We start from the raw sequence: 12,739 nt of genomic DNA, 5'->3' as shown, positions 1-12,739 counted from the left end.
GAAAAATTATTTATTGGCCTCAGCAGAGTAGCACACATCATCAAGGACAGCTCCCACACTGGTTTTGACCTGTTAAACTTGCGCTACAGGTGCATCAGCACAGAGACTCAAATACTCAAGAACAGTTTCTTTCCAAAAGCCATAACCACCCTGAACCCACACATGCACTGATGACACAGTTTCACCCCCTAATCCAAGGACTTCCCTCTATACACAGACTATACAAACTACCATCACCACTCTGCAATATTTAATTTACCTGCCAAAACCCACACTGTAAACATATAATTGTCATGGTCGGCTGTGTGGCAGGCAGGCAGGAGTGGTGGACCCAAAATGCAGGACTCTTAGGAAACAAGCTTTCAACTGAAAATGCAGCTTTATTGCTGGAACAAAACTTCAACATAAAATAAAACTCACAAAAGCAAACAAAACTCTAAACTGAGATGCAGGAGGACTTGAAATCATGAACACACAGAAAGTGAGGGTGAACAGACGTTAACGACGTGACGCTGACACAAAGACACACTGGGCTTAAATACGCTGAGTCATCAAGGAATTAGAGACAGAAGGGGGACACAGCTGGGAGAAATAAGACCTAATGAGACAGGGAGGGCAAAGCCGGAACACTGACATCAGACAGGAACAAGAACCTTCAAAGTAAAACAGGAAACAAAACACACTTTACTAAGACACGGACTAGACGGAGAGAGACAGACTAGACACTGACCAAAGCCTACTAAATAATAATCATAATCAAAACAGTATCACTGATAAATCAAATCATAATCTAGAAAAACACCAAAGCATGAAAAACAGAAAGCTGGGTCAACATGACCCAGAACCGTGACAATAATACTGTTTTTCCCCTGATATTTGTATCGTTGATATTGGATTGGGACTGTTCATATGTATAAAGTACTGCAGAACTGTGCAGCCCGCCCCTTTTCTTCTCCCACGTGTCTGCACTGAGTAGAAGATGCTCTGAATCTCATTGTACAGGTGTATAGTGACAATAAAAGACATTCTATTCTATTCTAATCATGGATTGATGTGAGAGAATGGGGGAATGGTGGTTGCTGTGTGAACCATCATTTCCCACACCGTGACAAAAAAGGCTTCAATGTGGCGACAATCGTCATCCAGAGTGTTGAAAATAGCGGGAAAACATTTCACATGTGATGTTTAACTTAGAGCATGGGCCAATCAGCTCTGACGCCATCTGTTCTCTGGAGCCAAAGTCTCCCAGCCAACCATCCCACGCAGTGATAAAGTACATCGTCCTGCTTGATAAGAGCTCGTGCAACATATCGGAATATTTCCAACACACTGCACATTTACTGATGTTGCTTCATGGACTCCAGTATGTGATTTGGCTCAAAGATCAACTCCCAGGGTTAAATAATCAGATTACATAAAAGCCTAATTATGAATTCACTGTTAAGTTACTGTAAAATACCGAGTGCAACCAGCATGGTGCTGCTGTTTTGATTGGCAGATTTTCCATGGCTTTTAAATCAAACAGTGGGACCTGATGCAATATGATTTAGCTCTGATGTGGTGCGAGCAAGAGAGCTGGGATCACAGTGTAAGACGAGTTACTGCTACTATATTTCTACACAGTTTAAATGTATTTTTTCAGTTGCCTAAGTCTTATATTCATTAACCTACTAAGGTATCATTTTGCATTGGCTTCATATACTTAAGTTACTGCACGGTCAAATGGGGTGGCACACCGATTGTCCATGAAATGATCCATTGGGAGTCACAATAGGCCACTGAGGGAGGTTAAAGAGGAGGCGGAACAGCAAAGTGTTTGACATTCAGCTGCTGTTTCTGGAGTAGCGGATGAAAAGTAGACGGGGAATTTTTTACACAGCAAACTTTGAATATCTGTGTCTCAGGGATTTTGTTAACTACTCTCCAGGGGGATGCGAGGCTCTCATGCATCATTCAGTTCTAAAGTGATTTTTTTAAACTAGAAACGATGGTCTCACCCGTCATAAGGTACGTAGATGTCAGGAAAACTGTCGGCGATTTTCACATCCGATCCAGGCCAGAAGAAAGTCCCAGACTTCAGTCCGTGGGACTTTGCTGTGTGCCAAATCTCCAAAAACAAAGAAGACGTATGAGCTTGACTGAAACATGCTCAACGCTGATTCTGAAGTTTCTTTTTAACAACGTTTATAAGAGTTGATATTATTGTTATTAAAGTTACTTGCAGTGTCTCTTTCTACAAGATGCAATGTTTCTACGCTGCTGCACTGACATTAAATGAATGTGCTCTGTGTCCATTTTCAGAAGCAGCATGTCAAAGTGGAATCTTTATTATCAAAACAATGTTAACCATCTTAAACCAACAGAGCCATACAAGCTTCTTCCATATTATACAACTGCTGCATGCAGCAATGCAGAGCAGGAATGTGCAAGTGCCCGGGGACTTTTCCTTAGGTGAAACTGTCAGAAGCAAAAAAGCCCAAAACAAAACAAAACAATCCAAAACCAAAAACTTTATTTGGCATTTTTGCATTCGATTACACTGACAGAAATGATCTCAACCTGTAAGATCTTCACTCTCATCTTATTTGCTTTAAAAGGTCACCTTCCCCTTAACGTTTAATTTTTAAATGTAATTTAAATGTAATTTGACCAAAGGTCGCTCAGTTTGTGTGTGTAAATCAAGACTCACAGGTTGTCCAAGGTACCAGTCGGGGTTATTTTTCTCTGGACTGGACAGGGAGAAGGTGGCATCGAACACCGGGTCATACATGGTATTGTCAATCAGACCATTTGACTCTGGGTAGAGACCCTGAGGGAGGAGGAAAAGGAAGGAAGTGAGGAGATAATTAATAATTCAGTTTAACTGAATATATCAATCTTGTATGAAAGCATCCTGCGGGACACTTGAGCATTCTTTGTTTCGTAACAGAGAGGAGTAATCCTTAAGTCTGGGTCATGTGTCTTCATACCACAAGTATGTGCTTTGTATGGACCTTGAAAGGAAACTTCTAGTGCGTGGGAGTCGGGATTCCCTTACGTGATTTCTAAGAAGATGAACGAGCTTGTTTTGAAAGGGAACTCCTTGTAAGAGTTTCAGCAAGAACTGGGTGTGTTTTATCATGTGAGATATGGATCAGGCACGAGGAACTATCCGTGTTCTGTTGTCTACTGTCACGAGTTGTTTGCTGCATCGCGAGGGCCTCAGCAGCAGGCTGGTGCAGAAATCCCAGTGACCTTTATCTGGAATCTGAGAGATGAAAACTCCAGGCTATTTCTTGTAACTTTCCTCTCCTTAATGTCAAGTATAATTGTAATAAATGCTTCTATATTTCAGAGAGAGTATAGTTTTATTACTATATTCTAGTGATGAACTGGCACTTAAGAAACTCCAACTTGAACTTGAACATGTTTCTTAAACTACACACTATTCTGAGTCAGTACAGAATGCTTTATTACCACAACAGATCACTGTGGCTGTTTTATTCATTTATTAGGTTGAAGGTGTCACAAAGTTGTTTTTATTTTCCCAGCGCCAAGTCACCAAAATCTGCAACTGACCGAGAAGAATGACCCAGATTTGATCCAGAACTTTGTGGTTCTTCCTTTGTTGATGCTCCCGAGCTTTCACAGAAATTGACCCAGTAAAGTTTTTGAGTAATATTGCATAAAAATGACACCAGAACAAGAAATATTGAGGAATAACACAGTGTAGTACAACGCTGGGGAGGGTGTGTGTGGACATGCTCAGGCAGACGTAAATGTGCAGGGTGTGTAAAAAGGAGCCATACACGGTGGTGTTTGTTCGTCACACTTAAATGTTTCAGATCATTTAAGACCCCAGAACAACATCCAAAGAACTAAAATAGCAAATGGACTGGTTCTTGTGCTTTATACTTGTAATTCATTCACCAATCACACCACACCACTATCTAACAGTCGTACTCCGATGGGTGCATCAGAGAGCAACATGGGGTTAGTATCTTGCTTTGGCATGCAGACTGGGATCGAACCACTGACCTTCTGGTTAGCGGCCTGCTCTACCACCTGAGATACAGCCGTCAATGTCTCTGTTAAGGTCAGTGAGGACCTCACCATAAGAAAGAGACTGAGCAAAAATAGGCAGCATGGCAGACTTCTAAGACAAAAACCACTGCTGAGCCAAAGGAACAAAGGCTCGTCTCAGTTTTGCCCCAAGATTTTTGTAAAAATGCTCTCTGGATGGACAAGATAGAGGTATAACTTTTGGAACCCTTCAATTTAGAAAAGGAACATCAGACCCTGACCCTGAATCCTCCCTTAGTTATGCTGCAATAGACGTAGGCTGCCGGGGATTCCCATGATGCATTGAGTTTTTCCCTTTCCAGTCACCTTTCTCACTCACTATGTATTAACAGACCTCTCTGCATTGAATCATATCTGTTATTAACCTCTGTCTCTCTTCCACAGCATGTCTTTATCCTGTCTTCCTTCTCTCACCCCAACCGGTCGCAGCAGATGGCCCCGCCCCTCCCTGAGCCTGGTTCTGCCGGAGGTTTCTTCCTGTTAAAAGGGAGTTTTTCCTTCCCACTGTCGCCAAAGTGCTGCTCATAGGGGGTCATATGATTGTTGGGTTTTTCTCTGTATCTATGAAGCGTCTTGAGGCGACTTATGTTGTGATTTGGCGCTATATAAATAAAATTGAATTGAATTGAATACCAACAGTAAAATGCGGTGGTGGCAAGGACCCAAATGCAGGAATTGGAGATGACTCAAACTCAAACACAGCTTTTATTTCTGTGAAGGTTCTCAGTCATCCAGGTCATCGTAGTCAAAGGAGCTTGTAAAGAAAAGCGTCTGGACTTCTTTAAGTTGCCTGAAGACGTTTCACCTCTCATCCGAGAAGCTTCTTCAGTTCTATGGTCAAATGGTGGGGAGTCCCAGATTTAAACCCAGTGGGTTTAAACTACTTAAAGAAGTCCAGACGCTTTTCTTTGCAAGCTCCTTTGACCACAGCTTTGATTGCTGAAACTCCAGAGCTCAGGGAATACAAAACTTAGGCATGAACTGAAACTAAATATCACAGAGACCAGGAAACGCTAGAAAACACTTAGACTCTGGGGGCAGACGTGAAGACAGAAGACAGAGAACAGACAAACGGGCACATGACCAGGGACACAGCTGAATTGAATTACAACAATTCAGCCAACCTTCCTCCACAGCTGTGAAAGAGTCGCTGCCAGGTATCGTAAACGCTTGATTGCAGTTGTTGCTGCTAAGCGTGGCCCAACCAGTTATTAGGTTTAGGGGACAAACTCTTTTCCACTCAGGGCCTTTAATAATAAACATCTTTATTTAAAATCTGCATTTTGTGTTCATGCACGTTATCTACGTCTAACAAACACAAAGATCAAGTTTGTTTACTGTAAAAAAGACGTATTAATGTATGCAGCAGTGTGAGTGCTGTGCGTCTGTACCGTAACAATGGAGTAGTGATTGGGAAAAGTCTTTGTGGGAAATGCGGACTGCATGAATGGAGCTGACGTTCCACACCTTCCTGTGAATAAATAAGGAATGGTGCCAAATTAATTCCTCCATGTGACTTCCTTTTAATATGACCATGTGAGTCATTGCCCTGCCTGCAGGCTGAATAACTTCATTAAGCATAAGATGCAACCCTGAACACACTAATTTATATTTGATAAGCAGGAAATTCAGTGGAAGCTGCCTTTGTGTGAAAGCATTTAAATATGTATCTGTTTTGATAAGATAACTGGGGATGTTTCATCTTAAAGCTTTGATTTCTTATGAATGATGATGTTAGCTTTCAATTTGTCATCAAACAGCCCAAAGGCAGCCTAAAGGCAGGCGATTTATAGACACACGTTTCTTACAATAAACAGACATGTAAGAGGTTTTGTTCATGTATGAGGGTAAGCATGTTTCTTTAAAAACAGAAGGTTGACACTGACTGAGTTTATCCAGGACAGGGATGAGTGCACTCCATGTCTGCAGATACTCTGCCCTGAGGCCATCCAAAGACACAAGGAGCAGCGGCTGCTTAAAGCTGTGAGGAGAGAAAACAACCATCAAACGTAGCAGAAACTCTGAAACATTAAATACTGACATAAACATACCAAGCTGGATAAAAATTGGCTGATTTATGAGTAGGAATACTTTTGTGTGTCCACTACAGATCAGATCATTTCACTCTGCTCACAGCCAAACTGTCTACACACCTTTATAGCTACGCTAGCTTGTGTTGGTTAGCTTGATACTCCCTATCATCCAAAGATTGTAGTTACTTTTACTTTTCTAAATGCAATCTGCGATTATAAGAAATAGCAAGGCCTCATTTAAAATAATAAGAATAATTATAATCGTTGAAAGGCTATGTTACAAATACAGCTGTTTGGAAAGCATGCATGGAGTTGCTCATCAAAGATCATTTCAATCAGTTTTCAATCAATCTTCAGTTTATTGCATTTCCAAAGGGATTATAATATATTTGGTATAAATTCTTACCCTGCGGGACACGTGGGGGTTGACAGGTCATCGCACGTATCTTCAACCCACTGTTTCTCTCCTGCAGCGAGACCATAATGTTTATGTCTCCAGTGACATCTGATGGTACGGGACTTTTGAATACACTTCCTAACGTCTGTTGTTTTTGCCTTTTTTGCTGCAAGCTGTATGTATAAGCTGGCAGAATAAGTGCACGTAGGGTTCTAGAGATGTAATGAGAGAAAATTCCCTCTAAATGCTGCTAAATGTTTTCCTTAGATAAATATCTGTGGGTTAGGGTTTAAACTAGAAAGCAATTGTTTACAAGAAAAGCTACAGAACTGGGTCAGCTTTAATGTGCTGTATATACCCCTGCTTTCAAACTCTTACACCACTCCAGTTAAGAGGTCCTTAAGATGAACCACGTATACAGAGGGGTTTACACTGAGGGAGCCACTCATACCCTAAGAGGAAATTCTAACAATAAACCAGTTTTAGAAATCGCCTTCTCTCATCAAGCTTCTCTGTTTATTCACAGTAAGATCTACAAGTGTTTCTCATGGCTAAACAGGTCTCCTGAAACGTTACTGGCTTTTACAGATTTCTTTTGTGTCTGCACCCTGTGCGATGTCCCTGCAGCCTCACCGTGGCAGACGTGTTTGTAGTTGGTGCAGCAGTCTCCAGCAGAAAGACAGTCATCTGAACAGTGGCACCTGCTCTGCGTCAGCCTCTTCTCGCCACAGCGCACGTTTGTGCATTCCCACTGCTCAGCTGAAGGAAACGGTCATGGAGTTAAGTACAGAAGTACACTCAGTTCAGCTGGTGAGCAGTGAAGGACGTGTAAGTAAATGGTAAAAATGGTAAATGGCCTGCATTTGCATAGCGCTTTACTAGTCCCTAAGGACCCCAAAGCGCTTCACACTACATTCAGTCATCCACACATTCACACACTGGCGATGGCAAGCTACATTGTAGCCACAGCTGCCCTGGGGCGCACTGACAGAGGCGAGGCTGCCGGACACTGGCGTCATCGGGCCCTCTGACCACCACCAGTAGGCAAACATGGGGTTAGTATCTTGCCCAAGGATATTTGGCAGCCAGGAGGCAGCCTGGGATCGAACCACCGACCTTCTGATTAGTGGCTGACCTGCTCTGCCACCTGAGCTACAGCCAAGTCACAAACAAAGTCTCACTAGGAGCAGTGCAGATGTCATAGTGGTCAAAGCAGCAGCTGTTGGCGGCGACGCAGTTTTCATCACATCTGCAGCCAGGTTTCTCGTTGTCAAAAGGCTCATAACATCTATTCCTGCAGGATGTGAGGGGCGTGACTGCAACAGAGACAAAACAGGAGCGGAGAGTTAGTCGATTAATGAAGATGAAAAGAGACATTTAAGGAAACAAGAGAGCTGCAAAAACAAAAAAACTGATAACCTGAACTTTATAAAGGAGAAGACGTTATTTTCTTCTTCTTCATTCAAAACAAACGGAACATTTTCAGATCTTAAACTGTTAACTCATCATTACAAAAACAACCAAGGGAAGGATTTCCCATCATGGCTTTCTTGTACTCAGACATATAATGAGCTCAATGTACTGAAGATTTTCCAACACAGTACGGGAAGAACATCTGTCTACATGTAAGTAATCTGTAATCTGTCCTGACAGCAATGACACTCTGGATCTAATAAGCACTGTGAAGTGCCTCAGCAGTGCTCATCTATGCAGTCATGAAATAACTGAGTCCCACCTTAAATTAGCAGCTGAGGCTGCATAACCACAGTGAAAATGGATGAGACAGGAGCCAGACAAATTCCACCAAAGCAAATGAAACGTGGTCTCTTCTCTTCACATTTCATGTGAAATTTCAGACAAGTCGATGCTAGGTTTTCACAGCACAGTGACGCCTATAAGCTGCTAGACAGCTCTTTCTTTGCACGCAGTTCTGGCCTTTAAATCTGGGAATACACAGGCAACACTTCTTCACGTCCTCCAGGATTACGATAAGTAATGTTTGCAAATACAACAGCTTCTTTCTTGAAATTTGTCGCCTTACATCAGGTGATTATTATAACCTCAATACACTGAGATGTTAGCATTCATAATCCCCACCCTGTCATCCAATGGACGTGAGATCTCAATGTGACTCACATATTTTAATAGAGGGACTTATTTTTGCATAATTGGACCATTTTCCCTTCAGCTTCCAGATTGTCCTTTCAGTAAGTTAAGCTTTCCATCTGTTCTTGTCTCTACTTGTTTCTTGCAAGTCTTGCTGATTTTCACATGAGAAACTTGATTTCCTGATCATTTGAGTCAGTTTATTCACATGCTGATGAGTATTAAAGCTTGAAAAACAGTGAAACAGTCACATGCACCAGATTGGTCATGGATTTGGCCTACTGTTTTTCTTTAGACCTTTGTTTTTTTGCGAAGCTTTTGCTTTTTTCTGCATTTCTGTGGGATTTGGAAATTGACATCAGGTGAGATATGAGATGAGATATACTCATGTGTCACATTGTCAGCTGTACAGTTTACTTGTGACACTAAATGTGATTTCTATTAGACATCAAGACAAAAACTTCCCGCACATGACAAATGGAAATAGTGCTGCTCTCTGCAGGGTAGGGGAAGCGTCCAGTGAAACTATTTGAGTATTTTGGCTGTGTTCTTGGATTTTAGCCATGCTGGTATGCAACAATGCACATTTAATACAAAACAACCACAGTCCTATCAACCTGTGTGGTTCATTTGATACTCTTGCATTGTTTATTGTGAATTATGATCACTTTTGGAACACTAATGCATCCTCCAGTGCTTATAAAAGGCTGTGTATGTGTTTCCAGGCCCGGATCTATGATGCTGTTTCTGGTCGGCTGCTAGATGGTTTGAGCTCCTAGAGACATTTCTAGGTTTCTGGTTTCTACAGGCTTAAAAACAGCAGTGCCCCTGCTCCCCTGCTTATTCTGTTATGTAACCAAAAATCTTTTTGCGCGGGTGAAAAAGAATATTGGCTGGATTCACCACCGATAACATTTCCCGGCAGCCAAGTCATTCGGAAAAGAAGTGTTACAATGTACAGACTAAAACTCTGACCCTGAGGAAACAGCCTGGTGCTTTTAATGGAGAGCACCTTCTCTGACAAAGGCACAGAACCGAGTGTAACATGACTGACATTAGTCTTTAGGCTTCAGCATTTCTGTCTGTAAAGCTTTCAGCATTTCAACATTCAGACCAGAATGTTTGTTGACAGGTGAACACTTCAGTTGATCTTTCATCTTCGTTTCTAAAGCTTATTCGACCGTTAGAAGTACAATCAGGTACTATTCAATTCAATTTTATTTATATAGCGCCAAATCACAACAAAAGTCGCCTCAAGGCGCTTCATAAATGTCAAAGTTGCTCCACCCTTTAATAAATGTTCACTTGACCTTTAAGTAATTGAGATTTGTGGAAAAGACACAAAATAAGTCACCGCCAGGTCTTCAGTGGTAAAAATGAACTTTAAACAGGAAAAAATAACAACTTAATGAATTGTGAGGAATAGAAATCCCAGGAAAACATTTGTAGGAGGACATTCTCCTTTTTAAATGACGTTTTTAAAATGAGTGGAGGAAGTTAATTCTCTCTGACATGAGATGCTGATTTGGTGCCTGACTCACTCTGACGGTTCTAAATGAACCTAAATCGTCAGCATACGCTCACCCGAGTCATGACGATGAAGCCATATGGGAAAATAATGCAATTTATTAAGAAAGTATTTGTTGTATATAAGTGTTTGAAGTTTCTGAGCCTGCAGAGACACGTTTGCGTGTTTGTGTGTGTGGCTGTTTGTGAATGTACCTTGGTTTTGACATCTCTGCAAATCCAGTCCGAGACCGAGTCCAAGGCCAAGGATTAGAGTCACAATCGACACAGCCAAGACACCAATCTGTGCGACACAAATGCAAACATGAAGCGAACCTAGCAACAAATCCTTTCTTATGAAGTCAAACACAACCAAAAGCACAGAACGGTCAGGCTCTATCGGTGAGTGGAAACACGTTCTCCAGTTTGTTGTTGCCAAACGAGTTGTAAAATAAGCAGCAAAGGGCTTAATGACAGAAACGAGAGTGCAACAGAAACTTATACAGCTGCAGTTCCCTGTGGTGTTTTTTTATTACCTTCTACTTACAAGATGCCACTGCAGTTTCTTCTTTATGACGGAAAAGTAGCAGTTTATTTTATAGGTGCTCTTATCAGCTGCATTTAGTCAGTGCCTTAGAGCAACCAGTTTATAACATTAAATTGAGGAGACGTGCAGTTTTACAGACTATGGCTTCTGGACTGATTGTTGGAATAATTACCATCAATCAGACTTGTATTCATTATTTCACGCTGACTTTACACAGGGGTGTTTATCATCAGGTGAACAGCTGGATCTCATAATCGCCCATTCAACGCTTTCCCAGACGATACGTGCGCGCAAATGTCTGGAAATTGTTGTAATCTTCTCGACAAACATGTGTGATAGGAACAACTGCTTGTTATTGTTCAGTTAGTCACGTATGAAGTTGTGACAGGTTTTTAGGTAGATGCCTGTTTAATGCAAGCTTTGGAAATGTTTAAATGTTGACATAGAGCAGAGCACACGTTTAAAATCAGGCTGATCGGAGGCCTGCTCGCTGGTGTCATTCCAGCCATTGGTAAGAATTCATTATCATAAACTTTCATTTACATTTTGAGTAAAAATGACACAAAGGCCTTCAATGTGTCTCGTTAAATTCTCCAGTTACCACATAATTAAAACAAAAATCTGTACTCACTATGATCTTCTTCTTGTTTCTCTTTGCTTCGCTTATCCAATCCATAGCTACTCGAATATGTCTCTTACTGCACGGAGACAGAGAGACGTCCGGCAGACGTACACAAAGAGACGCACGTTACTTTATGCGGATAAAAGAAAGATATCTTTGCAATGACCTCTGGACCAAGTACAAGAACTGGGCAAGCAAATGATTGTCAGAATAAAAAGATAACCTCGTGTTCATGCGTTTTTCCTTTGTGGAGCCACAGCTGCTGCTCCTTTGCTCACATTTTAAAACTTACTGGAGTGCCTGCGAGGTACAAAGATAAAGCCACGGAGTAAAGATCAGAATCGAGATGCAAACCTTCAGTGTCAGGCCTTTTGATTTCTCTTGTTATCAATGATTGATAACAGCTTGAAACAATTTATTGGTTTATTGAATTAAAATTAATTACTACTTTTACAACTACAGCTGTTAATGGACTTTTAAAGACGTTTGTAATGATGTGAAATGCTGACTCACATTTTGCCGACAGTTTTATCAAAGCACGTACCTGAGCGCACGCAAACCTTGAAACTTTTATTTTTTGTGAAGTAATTTTCACAAAGTAAACATTTCCGATCCGAACATTGTCATATAGGATGTCTTCCCATTTCTAACAGTGCATAACCTTTGCCTTTTAAGGCCTTTAAAATAAAACCAAAGCTCTTTCGTTGAAATCTAAAACCAGTTAAACTAGTGACAAAAGAACACACGAGGCTTCTGCAGAAAGGTCAAATATAATGAGACGCATTACCATTGAAATTATCTCTAATCAAAGGAAAAGGAAATTCTTTCATACAGTCTTGCTTTAACAATATTCTTCTTTTGTGGTGCCAAACGTCTCAGGTCATTATAGTTCTCGGGGCAGGAATTTCATTTAGATTTTTTATGTTTCATTTTCAGTGTGAAACAAAAGTGTTGGTGCCAACTTCTGACATGCATTAGAGCGGATGATCTGTTGTTCCAGGATCAACACCAACGCGACGATATCAGATCGTGCCATTAGAGAGGTGTTTGAAAAAAACAAAAACCTGTAAATGACATATAACTCTGTCCAAGGAGAGCCGGGATATTACAGAAAAGGAGTCAACCTAACTGAGAAGCATTTCTACATAAGTGCCCCTGATTATAAATCACTCATGAAACTATGATGCAGTGTGATAACAGGACTCGGCTGATGTCCAGAGGGGGTTTTATGTGCGTCATCTCTCTGGTTTACAGTGTAGAGAAACATAACCTTATCTGTAGCGAGAAATAAACAGACTGAAGCATCAAAATGGTCCCACCCATAGAAGAAGGTGAGATTTCCAACATATTACAAATAGCTCTAATATCAATCATAAATATCAAGAATATTACAGATTAAATATGTATGACTCACATTTGACTCTAACTGTAACAGGTCATCAGCCTGTGGAGGCTGTTGATTGAGC

At 41.1% G+C, this 12,739-nt stretch overlaps 1 protein-coding gene across 1 annotated transcript in view; it reads right to left on the bottom strand.

Annotated features, from left to right (window-relative positions):
- Window positions 1–11,327, bottom strand: part of LOC101481448 (venom phosphodiesterase CdcPDE) — a 40,782-nt gene extending 29,455 nt beyond the window's left edge. Inside the window, exons 1-9 of the mRNA XM_004574247.3 lie at window positions 11,283–11,327; window positions 10,321–10,408; window positions 7,674–7,808; window positions 7,126–7,251; window positions 6,502–6,562; window positions 5,949–6,043; window positions 5,454–5,533; window positions 2,690–2,809; window positions 1,998–2,107 (exon numbers count right to left, since the gene is read on the bottom strand). Coding sequence (XP_004574304.1) covers window positions 1,998–2,107; window positions 2,690–2,809; window positions 5,454–5,533; window positions 5,949–6,043; window positions 6,502–6,562; window positions 7,126–7,251; window positions 7,674–7,808; window positions 10,321–10,408; window positions 11,283–11,327 — 860 coding nt within the window. The remainder of the gene's footprint in view (window positions 1–1,997; window positions 2,108–2,689; window positions 2,810–5,453; window positions 5,534–5,948; window positions 6,044–6,501; window positions 6,563–7,125; window positions 7,252–7,673; window positions 7,809–10,320; window positions 10,409–11,282) is intronic.
- Window positions 11,328–12,739: the final 1,412 nt, after the last annotated feature.

Source organism: Maylandia zebra, linkage group LG22 (assembly GCF_041146795.1).
Source record: "Maylandia zebra isolate NMK-2024a linkage group LG22, Mzebra_GT3a, whole genome shotgun sequence".
Taxonomy (NCBI): Eukaryota; Metazoa; Chordata; class Actinopteri; order Cichliformes; family Cichlidae; genus Maylandia; species Maylandia zebra.
The sequence above is the reverse complement of the archived record's forward strand: the minus strand, read 5'-3'. Positions and strand labels throughout refer to the sequence as shown.